General features: G+C 45.9%; 1 protein-coding gene across 4 annotated transcripts in view; it reads right to left on the bottom strand.

The window, feature by feature from the left end:
* FHOD3 (formin homology 2 domain containing 3) overlaps window positions 1-22,442 on the bottom strand; it is a 450,944-nt gene that overhangs the window by 156,188 nt on the left and 272,314 nt on the right. For all 4 annotated transcript variants that reach the window (XM_027576518.2, XM_027576519.2, XM_027576520.2 and 1 more), the window contains exons 7-9: window positions 20,042-20,153; window positions 12,783-12,877; window positions 6,205-6,348 (exon numbers count right to left, since the gene is read on the bottom strand). In XM_027576518.2, the coding sequence (XP_027432319.1) occupies window positions 6,205-6,348; window positions 12,783-12,877; window positions 20,042-20,153 (351 nt within the window). The remainder of the gene's footprint in view (window positions 1-6,204; window positions 6,349-12,782; window positions 12,878-20,041; window positions 20,154-22,442) is intronic.

Here is a 22,442-nt window from a genome sequence, read left to right as displayed (position 1 = left end):
AGTTACCGAAGATTTCCTCCTGCCCTCTGCACATGCATGCACACACACACACTCTCTCTCTCTCTCTGTCACTCGTTCTCCTCACACAGGCCCACACAATTCCCTAGGGGAATTCTATCAAATCATCAGAGAGGAGACAAATTTCTAAATATTTTTATAAAGCAAGTGGGGAGCCTGGGTGGCTCAGTTGGTTAAGCGACTGCCTTTGGCTCAGGTCATGATCCTGGAGTCCCGGGATGGAGTCCCACATCAGGCTCCCTGCTCAACAGGGAGCCTGCTTCTCCCTCTGACCCTACCCCCTCTTGGGCTCTCTCTCTCTCTCTCAAATAAATAAATAAAATCTTTAAAAAAAAAAAAGCAAGAATAAAACTGATACTTAAACATAAAAAAGTATTGCATATACACACAAAAAGGAAAGTACAAGAACACTCATGGCAACACTGTTTGTCACGGCAACAATACCACAAACCAACCAACATCCATTACCAGAACAGCGGGTAAATAGTCATACATTCACCAGCAGTGAAAATGAATAAATGAGAATGCCACACAGTAACATGGGTAGGTTTTTTGTATTTTTAAGTAGGCTCCACGCCCAGCATGGAGCCCAGCACAGGGCTTGGGCTCTCGACCCTGAGATCATGACCTGAGCTGAGATTTAAGAGTCCAACACTTAACCAACTGAGCCTCCCAGGTGCCCCGATATGGGTAGGTTTAAAAAAAAAATAAGCAAATGAGAAAACTATAAAAGAGTACAAATGATATATTTCCCATTATAAAAAGTTTGAGAACAGACATAATTAAACAGCATGTTGTTTAAGGATACAGAATAGGAGGAAGGAGTTAAAATAGCTGGGCTTTGACCTCTTCACTCCTTTTACAGAGCAATGCCTCTGGAGAAAGAAAAAAGGCAAGTGACTCTTTCTCATCTTTTGTTAAGGATGCCAATAACCAGGCCACCTAATAAATAGCCTAATGATATTTGCTAAAATGAGAGCTCTTGTTTCTGGAATGCCCTTACCAGGACAGGACTGGCTAGGGATCACCTGGCTGAGGATTACCTGTAGTAAATAAATGTAGATGTATGGGCTCGTGAGCCATGACTCTTTGAGCTATGTGGTAGAGATGTCTCATAATGGACTACTACTCACTGGGCAAGGGGACCTGTGATCCCCACTTGGAGACCTCGCCTCTTCTGGGCCAGAGAGCACACGTCTGATGCATGAAGAAAAGACCTAAGACAGACCCTTCCCTGTTCCGTCTGCACCTCCATAGTCTGTATTCTTGAGATTATTAGCATAACTAGATTAGCACAGCTAGATAACAAGATCTCTGATCTGTCAACTGATCTGATAATCTGATCCTTTGTGTTAGCTCACAGAATAAGTGATTTTCGGGTAAAAGTATAAAGAAAGGAACAGTGCTGGGAATTAGTGGGATGACACCAGGGAGGGCTATGAAGGACACTTCCGAGTTCCTAGTAATGTCCTAATTCATAAATTCATGAGGTTATCAGTCAGGATTCTCCAGAGAAACTGAATAAATAGAATATGCATGGAGATTTACTATAAAGAATTGGTTCTAATGATTGTGGAGGCTAACAAGACCCAAGATTTGCAGTCCAAAGGCCTGAGAACCAAGGGGGTTAGTCTCAGGTGGAGTTCAAAGGTAGTGGGCAACCTCTGTCCCAGCTCATTACCATCAGGCAGAGAGAATTTGTTCTACTCAGGCCTTCCACAGATTGGATAAGGCCTGCCCACACTGCAAGGGCAATCTTCTTTACTCAGTCTCCCAACTCAGATCTTCATTTCATCCAGAAACCCCCTCACAGACACACTTAGAATAATTTTTGACCAATTATCTGAGCACCTTGTGGCCCAGTCAAGTTGACACCTAAAATTAACCATCACAACAGGTAAAGGATTTATTTTATTATTCTTTAAATAACACACAGTTGCTGTATTTGTGAATGATGTGACCTTGATACTAAAGGTTTGAAGCAAATGCAATTGGATAAAAGGAAGATGGTGAACACAGAACAACTTTTGAAAAGGCCGATGTAAAGGGGAAGAGGGAGATGGGCAGGTAGCTTGAGAGTCAGGCAGGCTGAAGGGAAGGTACAGCCTGAAACAGGAAGTTTCCTGGAGTAGGTATCCAGGCCACTTCTCAAAATTCTCTACCAGTTGGCTCACTAATGGGAAATTCACCTGCATTATGCAGTCTTCCAATATACACTGACTACGTAGAATCCAAAGCTGTATTCATGTAACCCTCTGGTTGAGCAGAAAGTCTCAGAGATGGGAGGTCTGACTGGGGGGAAGGCGCTAAGGTAAAAAGGTATCTGTACTGGGAAAAAATCCACCTTCCACCTTCATGTAAGTGAACTGTCTTTAGCACCTTCCTTCTCCATCTCTAGTATTCTTACATTAACCTCTCATTTAGGAGCCATAAGAATACACTCCTCCACCATCCATTGGCTTCCCAATGCCACTTACCAGTGGTAACGAAACACAAAAAGCAGAGCAGATAACTGGGGAAACTGAGGCTCAGCTGGAGAAGATGCCCAGAGCAGGGACACGAAGAGTTGGCCTCCTGGGTGGGGCTATGGGAAGGTTTAAGCTCTGATAACAAGGATCTCTGGTTCAGTTTCTTCTGATCCCTCCATACAAAGGCAATTCTGTTCTGTCCCTCAACTGTCACTTTTTATAACAATGACTTATAGCAAATAGTGAATTACACATCAGTCTCTCCACTTCTACCCAGTAAAATCACAATGGAGCCTCTTAACTGGGAAACATCCCTCCAAGGACTCTAGCCATGCACACAAAATTTATGAAAAAAGCTGTCCATTTGCATTTCTAATTGCAAAAAGTTTGGAAATCCAAATCCGAAAAAAAAAAGGAGTTTGGCTGTATGTATTATGGTACATGCATACAGACAGAATATTGTGTTCCTAATAAAATTAAGTTCTTGAAGATTTAATGATAAAAAAATGGCTCCAACATATTTACCAATAAAGATTCAGTACACAACACTGTATATAGACAACTATCTCCATAGTTAAGAACATACACCTAGGGCGCCTGGGTGGCTCAGTCGTTAAGCATCTGCCTTCAGCTCAGGTCATGATCCCAGGGTCCTGGGATCGAGTCCCACATCGGGCTCCCTGCTCGGCGAGAAGTCTGCTTCTCCCTCTCCCACTGCCCCTGCTTGTATTCCCTCTCTCGCTGTGTCTCTCTCTCTGTCAAACAAATAAATAAAATCTTAAAAAAAAAAGAACACACACCTATATATATATAAAAAAGGCTAGAAAAAATGGACCAAAATGTTAACCGTGGTTAGTAATAAACCATGGGTGATTTTTTTTCCTCTTACGCTTATATTTTCAATAAGTACATATCATTTTTATAAGCGGAAAAAGGAAAGATTAAAAATGTATATCACTGTGAATAAGACTGATCAGTTAGGTCAGAAGTGGAACAATACTGGGAAAATATATTAAAATTTATATTTGATAAGGATCTAGTATCCAGAATAAAGAATTCTTACAACTCAAGAGTAACAAAACAACCCAATTTAAAAATGGGCAAAGGATCTGAACAGACATTTCTCCACAAAAAAAAAAAAAAAAAAAATTAGAAAAATGGCCAATAGGCACATGGGAAGAGGCTCAACATCATTAGTCACTGGGGAAATGCAAATCATGACCAAAATGTGTACCACCTCACACCCACTGGGCTGGCTATAATTTTTTTTTAAAGATTTTATTTATTTGAGAAAGAGAATGAGAGAGAGAGAGAGAGAGGGCACATGAGAGGGGGGAGAGTCAGAGGGAGAAGCAAACTCCCCGCTGAGCAGGGAGCCCGATGCGGGACTCGATCCCCAGACTCCAGGATCCTGACCTGAGCCGAAGGCAGTCGCTTAACCAACTGAGCCACCCAGGCACCCTGGGATGGCTATAATTTTTAAACAAGGACAATAATAAACACTGAGGCAGATGAAGAGAAACTGGAACCCGCATTACACTGCTGGTAGGAAAATAAAAAGGTACAGCCTCTGTAGAAAATGGTCTGGCAGTCCCTCAAAGAGCTACACATCAAGTTACCATATGACCAGCAATTTTACTCATAGATATACAGCCAAGAAAATTGAAAGTGTACGTCCACACAGAAACTTGTACACAAATGTTCACAGCTGCATTATTCATAGCCGCCCAGAAAATGGAAATAACCCAAAAGTCCATCCAGTGATGAACTGATAAACAAAACGTCGTGTTATCAATGGAACATTAGCACAAAAAGGAACAAAGTAGATACATGCTTAAAACATGAACCCTGAAAACATGTTAAGTGACAAATAGTCACAAAAGTCACATGTTGTACGGTCCCATTTATAGGAAATGTCTAGAAAAGGCAAATCCATAGAGAGACTAGATTAGGGTTTTTGGGGTATGTAGTATGCAGGGCAGGGAGAAATGGGAAGTGTCCACTAACAGGTATGGGGTTTCTTTTTGGGATGATGAGTACATTCTGGACAACATCCTCAAGGATAGCCTAGTTCACACCACTATGATGGGTAAGCGTGTGTCTAAAGTAATAAGCTTTCCCGTTTCGTCACACATCCAAGTAGAATCAGAGGTCCAGATTCTGCCCCCTTCTGGCCATGGAAGGAAACTGGGAGAGTGAGGATCAGCAAAAAGGAATGTGATTTGCTACTCGTAAAATGTGCTCTAACCTTCAGAGTCCAGACAAGAGTCACATCAGGTAAGTAACTTTAATAAGGGGGCATTTGACTTAAAACTAACCCACAGGTAACAGTTTGAACTCGAGTGAACAAGGCCACAAAGCCATGATGTGTAACCCAATCAAGGCCTCCTTCATGGATGTGCCATGGATGTGATGTGCAGGGCTCCATGCTCCCACTCTGCAGGGCTCTGTGCTTGCTTTAATACTCTTTGGCCAGCTTGAAATTCTTATTAATTTTATCTTTAAATTTGTGGGGGTTTTTTTCATTTATTTTTTGAGAGCGAGAGCGAGCGAGCAAAGGGACGAGCAAAGAGAGAGGGACAAGTAGACTCCACACTGAGTGCAGAGCCAGCATGGGGCTTGATCTCACGACCCTGAGATCACAACCTGAGCCGAAATCAAGAGTCAGATGCCTATCTGACTGAGCCACCCAGGTGCCCCTAAAATTATGTTTTATAAGTGAAGTCCAATGGGACAATGGAGCATGTGCATGAGTAGGGGAAGTAGATGCAATATGCATGTGTGCCAATCCTTGCACACATTAGCAGAGAGTGCTGATAGATGCACAAGAGAGGGGAGTTCAGTGAGAATCAAAATGAGTACAAGGTTAAGTGTGTTCCCTTGTAACTAAGCAGAGGCATGGACAGCCCTGGAGCCCTAGAGGCCTTCCATGCAAACCAAAACTGGCTTTGAATGCACAGAGATGGCAACCCAAGGGTCCTACCATATCCTTTCTTACCTGGGTTACTCTGCTGTACTAGTAAACCACTTACGCTGAAATGACATAGAAAAATTGGAAAGATAAGGCAGCCCACAGTTCCTTTTCCTTTCAGCCCTCCCTTACTCATCAGTCAATTGAAGATAGAGTGTTAACAGAATGAACACATATCAAGAAGTGAAGTAAAAAATAGAGTTCATCTTTTATCGTGTTTCCACTGTTCTGGCAGGAACAAAATACACAGGCCTGTAGGAGCTAGGAACTGGAAATGGCATAGGATTCTGCATAGAAGTTAAATGCTCTTATATTTGCACTTTGAACTGGCATTACATAAAGTAAAAATGAACGGTAAAATCTATGCTGATATTTTAAATTTTTAATTATTTCCTTACAATGGCGTTAAATAGCAAATAAAACACCGAGGCAAAAGAGACCGCAGAGGAAAGGGAGAAGCTGTGTGGTATCCTGAACAGTAAGCAAGCGACCAAGTGTCTCCTCCAGCAGGGGTTCTCGCCTTTGAACACCAGGAGCACCTGGAGGCTTGCAGCACGCAGACTGCTGTGCCCACTCTCAGAGTTTCTGATTCAGGAGGTCTGGGGGCAGGGGCCCAGAACCCACGTTTTGTAAACTCCCAGGTGTTGTGGACGCTGCCACCCCACACTCAGAACCACCCGTCTAGAATGTGTTCACCTCAGCCTCTGACAAGCTGCATGATGCCATCCAGAAGGTACATGCTGTTACCTCGTAAATGTTCAGTTGCTCCACCAAGTCCAGGTCGGTCCCTTTCTTGTTCAAGTGCCGCTGGGACACGGCCGCAATGCCCAGTTCTTCTAGGCAGTCCACCACATCGTAGAAGCTGTCTTGGTCTGGCAATCCAGACAGAGTCTGAAGAAAGAACAGGACATGAACATGTTTTAGGGAACTGTCTCAAGGCTCTCAAAGCATTTTTTTTTTTGCAGGGTAGCCAGTGGCCAGGATTATAACTATATGGGACAAACCAAGACAGATGACCAGATCATTGGAAAAAAACTCCTTTAGTGTGATAAGCAGAACGCACCCCAAGAGCCCACCCCTGGTATAGAGGTTCTGTATAATCCCTTCCCCTTGAGTCTAAGCAGGACACTCCCATCATTGAATTACATTACATGGCAAAGGTGAAGGGATTTTACAGATATTCAAGACCCAAATCAGCTGATTTTGAGTTAATCACAGGGAAGATTATCCTTGGTGGGCCAGACCTAATCAGGCGGGCCATTTAAAAGCAGGTTTAGGCATTTCTGGGGCTCAGAGACTAGGAGACAGATTATCCTGCTGGCCCCAAAGAAGCAGCAAGCCACCATGAGTTCTCCAGCTGCAAGGAAATGAGCTCTGCCAACAACCACAAAAGCTTGGAAGAGGATCCCAAGCCTCAGACCAGACTCCAGTCCTGGTCGACACCCTGACTACAGCTTTGTGAGCCTCTGAGCAGAGGACCCCGCTAGGCAGTGCCTGGAGCCTGTCCCAGGGAAACTGTGTTGTTTTAAGCTGCTAAATTTGTGGTAATTTGTTACATGGCAATAGAAAACTAACATGCTCAGTGATTAGAAACTCCTGTTAGGATCAATCTACCAAAACAGCTGGAGTTATAACAATGTAATGATTCTTTTTTCTTTCAATTTGGTAGGCCTTCCCCTGGGTCTATGAAATTTGGGAAAATGTGAGAAATTTCAAAGCAGCAACCAAGAGACAAAAAGATAACCCAAGGGGTAAGAAAAGCTGACTTCTCTTTGAATTCTGTGTCTCTTAAAAGAAGGTTGATCTCTCAGACAGGGCTTCTGCTCAGAACTGGAGGGACCCTAGAGGTGATTTATTGCAAGCCCTTATCTCGTGAGTCGGGAGATGAGGCCTGGGGAGCGAAGGGGTTTGCCTGAGGGAACGAGAAGTTCCTGCAGACCTGGGGCAGAAGCCTCGCCTCTCCTCACACACTCATGCTTTTGCACAAATTATTCTGGCCTGGAATTCCAAACACAGGTCTTTACTCCCTATTTCATTGCCTTTGTATTTCCAAAAGCCCTGCATATAAATTTCAAAATTATTCTGAACTGGGAAAAGACCAACACTGTCTTAAGAACAGTTCACAGCACCAACTTTTCCAACGCTTCTATTTGGGGGCTATTAATAATTGGAAAGAATGTCTATTCATCACCCAAATAATGGCTTTTTCCTTTTAATGCTGAACAAAGAGGACACAACTTACTGCTGTTGAGATCAGAAATGAGTGAAAAATAACAGGGATGGGATGACTTAATTAATCAGGGGCCCCAGCAAGGATCCAGAACAGGAGGCTGTGAACCAGACTCCGTAATAAACAGGTGCTCACACCTAAGGGGCCAAGTGCAACAGAATACGCCAGAGCCTGCAGGTGCCAGGTAAGGCAGCATCTCTGCATTAGCGGACACCAGTCCCCTGAGTGGTCCCTGGCTCCCGAACTAAACGAAAAAGCATGCAGCCTTTCAAAGAATCTTATCAGAACAATCCCTCTTCTGGTTTTAGTGAAAACCCTTGAACCTGTTAAAAGATGAGGAAAAGAAAACGGGACCCCAAAGCCAGGGTAGGGCTGGTGAATGGAGGTGCCCTGATTGTGGGCTCTGCCAAATTCTCCATTTGAGGAACCTAGATAGGTTGACATTTAATGTTGGATTTAAAACTTTCTACTCAACTGTGGGGGCCACGATGAGCCATAGAGGGTCCTCCTCATCTCTTCTTTCCCTTCCCTTGTTCTTTCCTCTTTTCCCTGCTGAGAGTCAACTGCAGTTCTTACCGAAGTTTCCAGGGGGTTAAATTCCAGGACCTAATTCCCATTGCCTTAGCAAGCCCAACCATGATGAGCAGGGGGGGATTTCTATTAATTAAACAATTAGGTTCAAAGAACCGAACAGACTCAAGGAGACTTGCTCAATAATAGGTCATCTGTCATTTCCACCATGAAAATTTGGGCTGGAGCCAAGCCCACGTATACCCCCTTCCATGTGTAGCTGCAGGGAAGATGGCCTTTTGCCACCAACAAATACAGGTGCTTTTCTTCAGTTGCAGGGAAAGAGGACTCTCCATCCTAGAAACACATTCACCTATTTTCAGTTGATTCTCTAACATGCTCAGCAAATTGTGCCATGCCCCCACCACTCCCTGGGTCCTGTCCTCCCATTTCTACCCTGATACCTCACAGCTAAACTGCCTCCTTCTGGCAAAGGTGGCAGCTATCCCCGAGAATTCTGTGAGGCAAACATCTCTTGATGCCTTCACTTTCAGATGACACTCATGACCCGCCCCCCCGCTTCCTGCTTTCTCTCAGACCTCGTCTTTCCAGGACTGGTGACATGTCAATCTTCACAAGCATCTCTCCAAGGGCGAAATTTCTGTCCTAAAAGACATTTCCTTTCCCTCTCCTGGGTTCTCATTGATTGCATCAAATCTTTCTTATAGGATGCAACCAGTGTGGCAAATGCCTGTGCACAAATTTTCAGAGCAACATTATTTGTGAAATCCAAAAGCTGTAAAAACCCATCTTCTTCAATGGGAGAATCCACTGTGGTGTAGCTATGTAACAGAATATGACGCAGCAGCAGAAAGGGACAACCATTAATACCCTCAGTAACAGATCAGCCTCAAAGGCATTATGCTGAGTGAGAGAAGCCAGCCTCAAAGGGTTACCTCTATCCTGTATGGTTCTATTTGACACTGATGAAATGACAAAACTATAGTGCTAGAGAATGGTTGCCAGGGGTAGGAAGAGGGAATCAGAAGATCACTATAAATGGCTAACATGAGGGAGATTTGGGGGAAGATGGGAATGTTCTATATCCTAACTCTGAAGATTATGCATAGCTATACGAGTTTTACAACGATACAGCTGAATTTTTTTTTTTTACAAGTTTCTGGGACAGTAATTAACAATAAATGAAATGTAAAAACAAAGGTGAATACTCAGCATGAATCCTATCCAGGTTACTTACCCCCCTTCGCTGAAAGCTCCAAGCCAGCCTCACAATAACAGTAATACCCCTTGTGACTCGTGCCCTCTCATCTGCCTCTTCCTATTCTATAAGGTGGTCAGTACTTGAGCCTCTCAAAGTGGGGGGGTTCCCACTGAGGGGATTTCAGCTGGATTAGTGCATCACAGAACGTCAGCTTGCAGCATGAGAAATGGTTAGTTTCTGATGTTCCTTCAGATCTGACAACACAGGGTCAGGGGGTAGGAGCAGGAATGGAGGGGGATTACTCTGGATCTTGGAAACCCCCCATTAATGTCCCTGTTTAACAAAGAGAGCAAATGCCAGTCTCAGAACCCTAAGCAGGCTAAAATATAGCACCCTTGTTTTGTCATAAAAATGTTCATATTTCGAATTCCATGTTACTGGTCCATCTTTCATTTTGTTGAAAGAAAACTTAGAAAAGCAATATAGTAATTGCCCAGATTTCAGAGTCTGAATTTTTTCCAGACCCATATTAACATTTCAATTTATTTCTTTGTTTGGGATCTCAGAAGATTTTACTCACTGGGGCAATAAACAGGCCTAGCATTCACCAAAGGAAAACAAACCCAAGGTGGGTGCCAGTGGTTTATTTGACGTTTTTTGAGGAAAGGATGACATTTAGAGTAACGTCCATAGGACCTTCCTCGACTTCCCCTGAGCCAGAGCTAATAAAAGATGAGACAGAACTGCCAGAAGAGAAAGAGTAAGTGAGGAATTCCTGGACGTTAAATGCCATCTGATGACAAGGAGAATGTGACACGCGCTGGGTCCTTGCCAGTGACTGGCAGCAGACTGCCCACACACACCCGCCGACGCTGCTGGGACCATCAGAACCGCCCAGCATGGCCTCCACCAATAGGATGGGTAGCATTACAATGGAAAACCCCAGGCAAGAGGGAAAAATCCATTTTTGCTGAAGTCCACGGTTTCCAAAACAATGTCACTGACTGAAAAGGACAGGAAATAGATGACCTTAATCTTAAAAAGCAACAACAGAAAATTGCTTTAAAATTACAAGGTAAGGTCAACTCACAAAGACATCTGAAAACATAAATAGAATTCTTAGGGTTATCCTACAGAAAAGTACTGCCCATTCCCCACCAGGACTGTAGAAGAATTTGTGGGTCCTCATCAACAGATGGCATTTCATTAAAAAGCAATCCCTGCCAATGAGACCCGGGGGGAAAATGATTGTTGTTTTACTATATATTTCTTTTCATCTTAATAGCTTTAATGTCCTTCATGTTTCCACTGGGTTCTTAATATATTGAGGATTGTATAATTTTCTACCCCATTGTTGGCAATTTCCCAATTTGCCACTTGCCCTTAGCATTTGTTTGTCGTTTTCATTTTACAAATAAGATCCTTTTACAGTTTTATGTCCTTCCCTTTGGATTCTTTTTGACAGGTTTGATGAGTAACATACCCTTCACCTACCAGAGACAAATTAATCTTCACCTCTACTTCGCATTTTTCTACTATCTGATGTGTTACACTGAACTCTAACCTGTCTGAAATTCATTTCAGTATCTGTCAAAGGACGTATTTGTTTATTTCCATTTAGCACAGCCCCATCCGCAATCATGAATGATGCTAAACCATCCCTACTGACGGCAGTCCTGGGGGAGTTGTTGCATGCGGTGAGGTCTGTCTCAGAGGTCCTCTGCCCCCATCATCTGTCTGCTGAGGAAAGAGCCAGGACCACATTGTTTTAATCCTTAGAGTTTGCACAACCGTTTAATATCTAGTAGAAATTACTTCTCATAATGCTTTGTACTAATGTGTCCCCCGTTCATCAGGGGAAATGTTTCTCTAGTTGTACTTCATGAAGAGATTCTGAACCTTCTCTGAAGAACCACCCATCACTGCAATTGGTACTGTAGGCCTATGCCCAGCCGCCTGGGGAGGAAAGGCAGGCCCATGGGGTGGTTACTGTGATTCCTGAGGTCTAGGGCGGAGCCATCTGAAGGACATACCCCCCTCCAACCGCAGTTTCAAGGAGAAAGGGACTCCGGTCCGGAGAGTGGGCTGTCCCAGGGCAGCATGGGGTCAGCACCCTCTCCAGGGAAGGATCCTTAAGACGACTACTGCCCTCCCAGCTGGTGACCAGGGGGATGGGCTGAGAGGGAAGAGAGCACAAGGGTGATATCACCTTCATAAAAGGAAGATGGGACCCGCCCCCAGCAGTTAGAATTCAATAAGCAGTGGAACAAGAGTGCCTTCATTTCTCCTGGACTGTAAGCTATTTTCTTAGGGTAAAACTTGCGGATTTACATTCTTTTTAAAAAAATTATTTGAGAGAGAGAGGAAAAGAGCAAGCACACATGAGCAAGGGGAGGGCAGAGGGAGAGGGAGGGAGGAAGGGGGGGGAGAGGGAGAGAGGGGGAGAGAGTGAGAGAGAGAATCTTAAGTAGACTTTGTGCTGAGCATGGAGCCCGACACGGGGCTCAATCCCATAACCGTGAGACCATGACCTGAGCAGAAACCAACAGTCGGATCTTTAACCGACTGAGCCTCCTAGGGGCCCCAAAACTTGCTAATTTATATTCTTAAGGGAAAATGTTTTTAAGGGGACATTCTGATTGGAAAAGTAATCTTAAAATTCTCAGTGTCATCTCTCTGGTTTTGTTAGAAAAGACCAAAGTCGAGAAAGCACACAGACACTCCCAGGCCTGCACACATATGCGCACCAGCATGCATACATGCACACACCATTTCCTCTTGCAAAGAAAAACACTGTAGCCATGGTTCCAGCCACCATCATGGGGGTCCTAGGTGATGTGGCTCTTCCTCAGAGGGCAACTGTACATTTTCACATTGTATTAGTTCCCTGGGGCTGCCGTAACAATGTACCACAAACTGGGTGGCTTAAGCCAGCCAAAATGTACTTCCTCACAGTTTGGGAGACGAGAAGTCTGATATCGAAGTGTCAGCGGGGCCATGCTCTGTCTGAAGGCTCTAGAGGAGGATCCTTCTCTGCCTCCTCCTGCATTGGCTGTTGGCAATCCTTGGCACTCCTTGGCTAACAGATGTATCACTCTAATCTCTGCCTCTGTCTTCACAGAGCTGTCTTCCTCATATACATGTGCATACATCATCTTCCTTCTGTGTGTGTCTTTCCCTCTTCTTCTAAGGCCCTCAGTCATGTGGGATTACGGCCCACCTTAATGACCGCATCTTACTTTGATTATATCCATGAAGACCCTATTTCTAAATTAGGTGACATTCAAAGATATTCACAGCAGTTAAGACTTCAACATATCTGTTAAGGGGACATAATTCAACCCTTAACAACCATCAACCAACCTTGTTCACTAAAGTCATTGCATAAACCAGCAGCTCTGTGTCGACCCCATCTTTTTCCTCCAGGATTTCCATGATATTTGACCAGGGTTTGACTCCTAGGAGTAAAGCAAAAATCATTAGAAACAACAAGTCAATGCTTCTTATCCAACTCATACCACAGTTTATCCAAAGACTTATCACCCAACGATGGCAGTGTCTTTCAGTCGCCAAATTTCAAAGCATAACACTATCCTTAGGGTGGACTTCAACAGGCTTCTAATTTGGCAATAATAAACCACGTCATTCTCGTCCACTTGAAAATGTATACTCTCTACTGTCAACAGGGTTATAGATTTGCTTGAAAGTTCCCTTTATATTAAATCTGTAATTTGAAAAAATCCATTCATGTGCATTTTGCTGAGCATGGAAACACGATAAATACTCTCTGTATGTCCATCAGCATGTTATGCTCTGATCTCCTGCAAGGAAGGGGGACGTGAGAGATCTTTATGTTCACTCAAACAGTAGACTCCAAGAAATACCAGTGAAACCTCTGTTAGCAAACATTTCAAGAACAGAGGTATATCACTTCTATTCAATCCAGGCACAAATACCATTTAAGCATTAACAGGGTACAAAGAACCGGGTTCTTGGTGACGAGAGGGGAGGAAAACCCATCACATTCAGGACTGCCATGCCAAGGCCAAGGTCACAAAGGGGATACAAAACCTGGACACGATTTCCTACGTCTGAGATAAACATTTGAAGTGAAATATTGCCTCTCCCTTGGCATGGCGGAATGGACATGAAGCTCCTTCCTGCTCTCTCTATAAAGATCTCAAAGGGACAGTGCTTATTTTTGCTGATAAGAGTAAATTCCAAAATACTGTAAAATCAGTGGCTTCCAAATGCAGGTTCTTGAATGAGTTATGTCAGAGCTTATCTGCTGGCCTTGAGAACAAAGCTCCCCAAGGACAGCAGTGATCTTGGTCTTATTTCCTTGCTCTTAGCACAGTGTCTGGCACATAACAGGTCTGAATAGTATGTGGAGATCTTTGAGAGGGCATGAAGTGGGTTAAGCTGGGAGTTTTTTAAGATTTTATTCATTCATTTGAGTGAGAGCAAGAGTGTACAAGAAGGGGGAGGGGGAGAGGAAGAGGGAGAGGGAGAAGCGGATTCCCGCTGAGCCAGGAGCCCAAGGTGGGGCTCGATCCTAGGACCTGGAGATCATGACCGGAGCCCAAGGCAGAAGCCCAACCATCTAAGCCACCCAGGTACCCAGGCTGGAGCACTTTTAAAAGAGCCAGAGGACAAATGCACACAGTTAGAGAAGGAAGGAGGTCAGGAGAATTTTAAAAAGGAACAGGGACCTACTATATGATGTTAAGAAAACACATATAGTTTAATATAGAGGTCTGCTGACTCTCCTAGCTAGCAAACAGAAAGCCTTTTCTTGGGCAAAATTGCCCAGTTGGTCAGAACTAGGCAAGCTTCTCTAACCCTTTCTAACTCCAAACACAAAAACATGACCCTTTGCCTGCTAACTGCTGACATATCTCCTGGCTGATATTTACCATCTAACTATTCTGAAATCCACACCTGTTCTTCAAACCCCAGCAAAGTAACTCTTTCTGCCCCTCATGACAGTCAATGTGGTCAGTAGATCTTGAGTCTGTCAGGTGCAGTTCCAGCACTCTGAGTACTTCTGCTGTTTAGGACAAGCGCAACTGGTATTATTCACACTCCGCACCCAACCTCCGCATAAAACATGGGTTCTAGTGGGTTACCCACATATGGTTACAAGGGAGACTGCAGGAGATAACGCTGAAGCTAAGCATTTCCAATGGTGCTAGTGGACCCAGAACGGCTTTGTGGTTGCATACTTTGGAGCCAAAGATGCCAAACAGGGCCCGGGGAAGGAAAGGCCAAGAAGCGAACGCAGGTTTTCCAGAGAGAGGGAAGTGTAGCCAGACCATCTCCTGTCTCTCACATACAGACATACTCGTGTGCATACCATTTAATCCTTTATAATGAACACACTCAAACACTGGCTTAATTTAATTGAAAACTGTGTTCTTCAGCTGTGATATCTGATTACCTTTTAAAGATTTCAAAGGCGGGAAACTTGCATATATTCCTACACTGTTGAGATGAATGTTTACTCTTCTTTGATTGTTTTGGGGCCAGAAAATGGGAAACATTTAAAAGAAAGAAGGTGAAGGGGAGGAAACATTTTGGTGCAAAACAGCCTTGGCAGGGCTCAAGCTGGCCCATGGGAAGCACCAGCTGCTGAACTTGCCCAGGAGCTGCACCTGCTGCAACTAAATGGTCCAGGTCAACCCCACTCCCCCACCTCCGCTTGCTCTGTACAGTGTGTGCGTGAATCCGTGTGTGTGTGTGTGTGTGTGTGTGTGTGTGTGTGTGTGTGTGTGTGTGTGTGTGTGTAGGGGGCTGGGTCCTGTATTAGAATCGTAAACCATATGATCTGATGCCCCAAAGAACTGGAATGAACAGGGGCTCAGGAAATGCATCTATATAGGAGTGATCGTGTCAACCTTGGACAATCCCGGGAGGTGTCAGGGAGATAAAGCACTTTGTCTTTTTGCCTTAGCGCTCATGAAGTACATGAGGAGATAATAATTTCTTTAATCATGACCTTCTGTCTCTCTCCAGCTCCACCCCCAGACACTGGCTCTGTGAGTAGAGGCTCCACGAGAGCCCGTTTTTTCCTCGGATGTTTCAAGCACATAGGTGGCATTTAAATATTTATTGAATAAATGAGTTTTGTACGAAAAATACTTGGCACAGTGTCTGGTACGTAACAGGCACTTGAATAGCAGTAGCTGTAATTGTCATAGCGGCGGGTGGCGGTGGTGACACCCACGCTTACCCAACCAGCTTCTACACGCTCCCAGGCAGGTCCCTTCTTCCCGCCAAACCGCAGGGCCTCTCTCTCAACCCAGAAGCAAGCACACCAGAGATGACTCAATGAGTTCTCCCTCTGACTTTCCTCCTAGGTCTCTGTGGTAACTGCTTCCCTCCAAAGAAAGATATTTAGCCCAATGCCTCGTACACGGGGTGATCTAACACTCCATCAGAAGGGCAGCATGTTTCATGTCTTTCTACGTGACTGTCAAACGCACTTATGCAAGCTTCTGCTATAGATAACCATGGAAACAGAGCTGGAGTTTCATCACCTAACTTCCACCATGCTCTGGGAGCTTCACAGATCACTACACCCTCGAGCAAAAGTCAGAGATGGGATGGCTTCAAAGAATGGCTGGATTTGTCTCCCCTATCATGTGTGATCAACACATTTAGGAACGATGTCATAGCTCATTACCTCACATCCCAGTGAAAATGGAACTTCTTCAAAAGCAGTGCTGACCCCAAAAGCACTTGCTGACCCAAGCGCTGACTCAAGATTTATGACTGAAATTTCAAAATAAATTCCCCAGTCTGGTCACCCTCCCCACCCTCACTCCGAGAGGCAGACCCATAGAGTCGGTGGGAAGGGCACCTCTCCAGGGGAGCAGAGGGTTCGGTTCTCAACCAGTTTCGTGCCAACCCCCACAGGGACAGTCTCAATGAAAGGGAGCCTCTGCTGATGGCAAGAAGACAGAGCCAGGCCCTCTCACAGGTGCCTGTCCACATTCACGGCCTTTCTCTCTTCCTGGCACACCCTGGCTACCAGGATAGGAAAGTGACCGAAGACACCAGGAAAGAGGTGACCGAGCAGCAGCTTGGATACTGTGCCACTCCCGGGACACTAGCGTCAGTCACCTCTCCATTCCAGCCCCTGAGCAAACGGGCCGACCACCTGGCTCAAAGGGGGCATATTTCACATTACTTAATTCATAGTTATTAGTCCTTACGATGGACTTAGACCCCTGAGCTTCTATCCCTGCTCCCCAGCTGGCCCACTCCTGGCAAAAGGGCAAACCATCAACACTCACAGAACGCACCCTTCTGGGTAACCCCTGCACAGCCTGCGTGGTCTTTATAAAGCAACCAGACCAAGTTGTTCTGGACTTCATCTGCTGTAGGTGGTGGTCATTTTTGAGGACTCCTATCTTACTTGTTGGTTTTCTTCGCTGATTATTTAAATCTGACAGTTTACAGCATCCAAAAGAATTCCTTTCTGTTAAAAAAAACAAAACCCTGGGGCGCCTGGGTGGCTCAGTCAGTTGGGCGTCTGCCTTTGGCTCAGGTCATGATCCCAGGGTCCTGGGGTCGAGCCCCGCATCGGGCTCCCTGCTCCGCGGGAAGCCTGCTTCTCCCTCTCCCACTCCCCCTGCTTGTGTTCCCTCTCTCGTTGTGTCCCTCTCTGTCAAATAGATAAATAAATAATCTTAAAAAAAAAAAACAACCCCGTCTATACTTCAACATGCTCATTCTCCACCCTAGCCCACAGAGGAATGGATCTGAAGCCACTTTGAGGAGTAAAATGTATGGCTTATTTATAAACTTGTACACCAACGGACATGCTCTGTTGGCCCTCAGTCACCTCTGGCACCTCTGTCTAGCCCTTCACCCAGCTGAGAGGGAAATGAAGAGCTGCTTCTAAACTGGCCAGGTGGAAACCCACCTGGGAGTCACGGTGCTCTCTGCAGAGCACCATGACATATTTAGATGTTTAATTCCATCATAGGGCTCAGGAACAATTTAACTAGCAGTAAAATAGGATGATGTTATATGTATGCATTATAAAATCACGGCCAAGACCACACATGTCCACAGAGAAACATGCTATTGAACCACGTGATAGGCTATGTCTGAGTTTTTCCATTAGTGTTGCTTTTTATTCAGCTGCCTAGCACTCAGTAGCAGTCAGATGCAGTAGCTGCCAAGAAGTTAAGAAATTTTATAGGCAAAGCCATCAAGTTGAGAAAACAACCCATTAGCTACCTTTTTTTTTTTTTTAACAAATTGGGAAAAGATGGCCATCGTTTTGTCTTGGGAGAGACAGTGAAGATGGCAGAGAGCCTCTGGCTGAGCTGGTCGATGGAGTCATAGATGTGGGGACCAAGTCCTGGGTCATCTCAGGATCACTCCTCTACCCAACCCCCCCCACCACCACCAAAAAAACAAAACGCACCCTTTATAGAATGTGAAGTCCAAGGAAGGAGATTCTAAACTCCCAACTCAATGAAGCCAAAGGAGAACCCCAAGACCGTGAGAAGGCCTATCCCTTAAATGCAGCCCCCATGAGAAGGGCCCATGGGTCACCCGAAATTTAGGACAGGAAAACAAGAAGTCCATCAACTGTCCTAAAGTAATCCCCAGAGTTGGGGGATGGAGTATGATCCCTCCAAGGACCAATAAAAGGGTCTGCCTCTCTGTCTTCCCATATACTCACCTTTGGCCCTAAACTTCATTAATTGGCCTTGGAAACACAAACCCTGGTTTCTGAGGAACTGGCTGTCTTCATTAAACATTCTCAGCTGGCCCCATAATCTGCTCTTGGCCATAAGAGATTTAAAATGTGGCACCAGATGGAAACATGCTGTGGTAGAAACACACAGGCCTGCCCTGGTCTGCAATCCGTCTTCCAGATTCAAGGTCCCTGTCCGCACGCGAGGGGGTGTCTCTCTCACAACTCCCCACCCCTCAGGCACAAGCCTAGAGTTACCTCCAGCCTGCGATCCACCATGCCTGGTGCTGACATCTGCCTGTCCGTTCACGGGCAACGTATGAGAGCTCAATTTATGGCCCTGGGGGGCTTTCATTAACTTACATGCAAACTGTCGAAGTAACTAGTGAGCTACTTTGAGATTCAGCACCAGAAGGTGGGTCTCAGAGCAATGCTGAGTCAGAGATACAAATGGTTTGAATCAAAGAGTGCTATCTAGGCCCCTTGTTTTTGACAGTTGTATCTCGGCTGCTTTGTGCATAAGCATGGAAATACATACATGAAATTGTAAGGAAATATACCAACATGTTAACAATTATTTGTCCGGTGAGATTAGAGGTGATTTGTTATGGTCTTCCTCTATACTTTTTCCCAAATTTTCTACAGAGTATTAGTGTTACAAAAAGAAAAAAAAAATGTTACCAAGTTTTGGTTCTTCTTTGGGTCTTCGTGGGGAGGACAGCAGTAACGATAATATCCTACCAGAGAACCAACCCCTAAATTTTCTTAAAAGGACAAAACCAAAAGCTCCTAACACTTTAGCTTCAAGCTTCACAATATTATAGGGGCCACGGCATGTTAGACGCTAAACCAAATCCAAAGGCCTGTATGGAAGGCCTGCCTGCTGTGGGCCAGCTAGGCTCTGGGATACCAAGAGGAGAGCCAAAGACCCTGCAGCCCTCCAGCAGGGCGCACGCTCATGGGAAGCACCAGTGACAACAACACAGCAGAGAAGGGGACATACAGGGCTCAGAGTGCACGTGACTGACCCACGCTAGGGAAGGGGCAGCGCAGGCCAGGTGGGAGGTGGGGGTGGCAGGTGCACCGGGGCTGGATGGTGAAGGGTCAGTTGCAGGGTTTGGACCTAATTCTGTAGGCACTGGGAAGCCACCGGCAAGGAACCGATGTGACCAAATTTGTGTTTCAGAAGAATCTGCCGATAGCAGAGGTGAGGGTAGCATTTTGGGGAGGTGAGGGATGCCAGGTGACAGATGGAGAGGGCCCTCAGTAGAGGAGTATGGGATTGGAGGGAAGGAAGGGAGAACATTCAAGGAACACCTAAGGGTCAGAGCCAATAAAGCACGTGTGAGAGGAGTAAAGAAAAGAGCCACAGTGACCGGGACAACTGGGAAAGGGGAGAAGGAGCTGGTTCTCTGGGTTCAGTGGAGGGGGCTGGGGACGGGGCATAAACGTAAGCTCAGGGTCTGACCTGACCTAGGTAAGCTATGAGTGCCGCTCTTTGCACCTTTTTTTTTTTTTTAAGATTTTATTTATTTATTTGACAGAGAGAGACACAACGAGAGAGGGAACACAAGCAGGGGGAGTGGGAGAGGGAGAAGCAGGCTTCCTGCTGAGCAGGGAGCCCGATGCGGGGCTCGATCCCAGGACCCCGGGATCATGACCTGAGCCGAAGGCAGACACTTAACGACTGAGCCACCCAGGCATCCCTGTTCTTTGCACTGTTAAACCAGGTTCCATCCCTAATCTTTGTGTACTTACAATTCTAAAAAATAAGTTTCCAACAGCAGGGAGTCCACACAAAGGGAATTCTGTTCATTCTCAATTCTGTTTCAAACGTGTTAAAAACGGGAGTCCCCCTCCAGCAGACACGTGCACCTTGATGTAATAGTGGGTGCAGACCACTTACCCCTTTTTGTGTCCACAGCAGAGACAGCCTGGATCAGAAGAGGTGCATTTGACTCGGAGTACTCCACAAAGACGAGCAGCAGCTTCAGGGCTGTCTTCACCACCAGCCGGAACTACCCAGAAAAGAGAAAAGCATCATGCAGCTGTGGACAGTCTGTGTGCACCTGAAGGCAGGCTGGCCCCCATGCTTGCTTTGGCCTGGGGAACTCTTCTCCGTGAGCACACAGATTCCTTTGCCAGATGCCTCAGAAGCAGGAATTACTATTATCCCCCATTGCACAGATCAGGAAACTGAGGCACAGACTATCCCGCCCATAGACAGAAATATAACCAGATTTTGAACCCAGGGAATCTGGCTCTAGAGCTCACACCCTGTGGTCTCTCAACAAACAAGGTAGCACTTGCCACGTCGGTTGCTTCATTTTATACAGACTAGAGCACCATGAGGTAGGAACCATCACATTTCAATTCTCGTTTTTCTGGTAAGGAAGCAGGCACAGCAAGGTAAAGGACTTGCCCAAAGCCACACCACTGAGCTGAGGCAAGCAGGGATCTGAACCGTCCTGCTGGGCCCAGGGCACAGCATTTGTGAGGAGCCACCCATGGCCCAAGGGCCTTCCGTCACACAGGCCACAGGTTACCCACCCAGAGAAATTCCCAAGCCTCCCAGCTGAAGCTTCTCCAGCCCTGAGGGCTACCTGTGTAGGGGGCGTTTTCAGGTCACCTCCCTCCCCATCACCCCAGGTGCTGCTGCCGCAACTCATTATAGTCTCCCTTCCCTGAGCCCCGCCTTCCAAGAACCCCCTTCTAAAGGAACTCACCCACCAACTCTCTCCTGGATATGGGTTCAAATCACGCATCTAAGAAATAAGGAGCCTGCTCTGGGCTACCATCCCAGCCCCAGCCATTTGCTTGGCAATGCCCGGCCCCCACAGACAGTAACACCTTCAAGGGGAGGGGGGCTTATCTGCATCGTGTCCTGTCTGCAGGACCCGGAACTGCATTTGGCAAGGAGTGGGCTCTGCGATGTTTGCTCACTGAATAAATGAATCAGTTAATGACCAGTCAATGCACGACCCCTTGACTCCGTCACCTTGGTTATGCAGAATCAGCTCCAGGTTCTCCATCTGCAGCCCAAGGAAGACCCAGGCCCTCCCAGAGGCAAGAGCTCACATCAAAATACTAGGGGCACATGTAGATTTCACAAGGAACTTAGAGCATCGTGCACCCCACTGTGAATAGTATCAAAACATCACCCATATCAAGTAATTTCCCTGAAGTCATGAGAACACCTCGACCTCCTTGCCCTTTCTCCTCTGGCATACTTCCTTCGTAAATTCTCTTCTTGACTCCACATCTCTCTCCAGCCAGTGCCTTGGTTCTCAGCTCCCCTTTATAGGAAGACTTCTCAAAAGGATTGCCACACTCCCTGCCTCTACTTCCTCACTTCCCACAGACTCTTCAACCCAATCTGTCACCATCGTGCAAATTAAATTTCTCCTGTTAGGGTTGTCAATGGCCTCCATGTTGTCAAATCTGATGGTTGCTTCTCTGCTCTCTGCAACCCCCAACAGCACATGACACAATTGCTCCCTCCAAGAACAATTCCCTGTCACCATGGCTGACCCCATTCTCCGACCTTGAGCGGCCACTTCTTTGCTGGCTCCTTCTAGGGTACCAAACTTTAGGTGGGGGAAGGCCTCAGAGTTCACTCCTGCATTTTTCCCTTCTCTTACCATACACTCTCTCCAGGTGAGTCCATCCAGTCTCTTGGTTTTAAATTCTATCTATGGCTCAATGCTAACTGTTGCACCAAACAGGCCTGACCAAACTCCTGGGCTCTGACACCCACCTGACCCCTGACATTGCTACTCATATGCTAACAAGCACCTCAAATGCAGGTGGCTAGAAGAGAACCCTTGATCTCACATGGGCTCACTCCATCCCACCTACCACCCCAGCCTGTTCCCTCCACTCCCCATGTCAGCGCAAGGTCCTGCCACACACTGAGTGGCCAGTGGGGGTCACCCTGCCCTTTTCTCACCGGGGCCCCTCCACAATCATACTGAGGACAAGCAGTGCATTGGGCTTCCATCCTCACCGTTATGTCCTTACCACCCTGAAAATGGAATTCTTTAGAGAGCTCTAAACTCTTTAGAGAGTTTTAAGCTGCGTAACTTGAGTCCTGCATTCAGTCCCCTGCTCCCATACTAGGAACAGACTGAATTCCAGAGTATTTTTTTCAACCACAAGGTTGGGGGCAGAAGGGGGAGGCAAGGCATAATGAACTGTTCTATCTTTGTATGTTTAGAGCCGTAGACAGTTCTTCAGGTAAATAAAACAACCTAGCAAGCCCAGGCAACTTCCTCAGTGGGCGGACTATTATGAGGTAGATTAAGCCT

Source organism: Zalophus californianus, chromosome 14 (genome assembly GCF_009762305.2).
Source record: "Zalophus californianus isolate mZalCal1 chromosome 14, mZalCal1.pri.v2, whole genome shotgun sequence".
NCBI lineage: Eukaryota > Metazoa > Chordata > Mammalia > Carnivora > Otariidae > Zalophus > Zalophus californianus.
The sequence above is the reverse complement of the archived record's forward strand: the minus strand, read 5'-3'. Positions and strand labels throughout refer to the sequence as shown.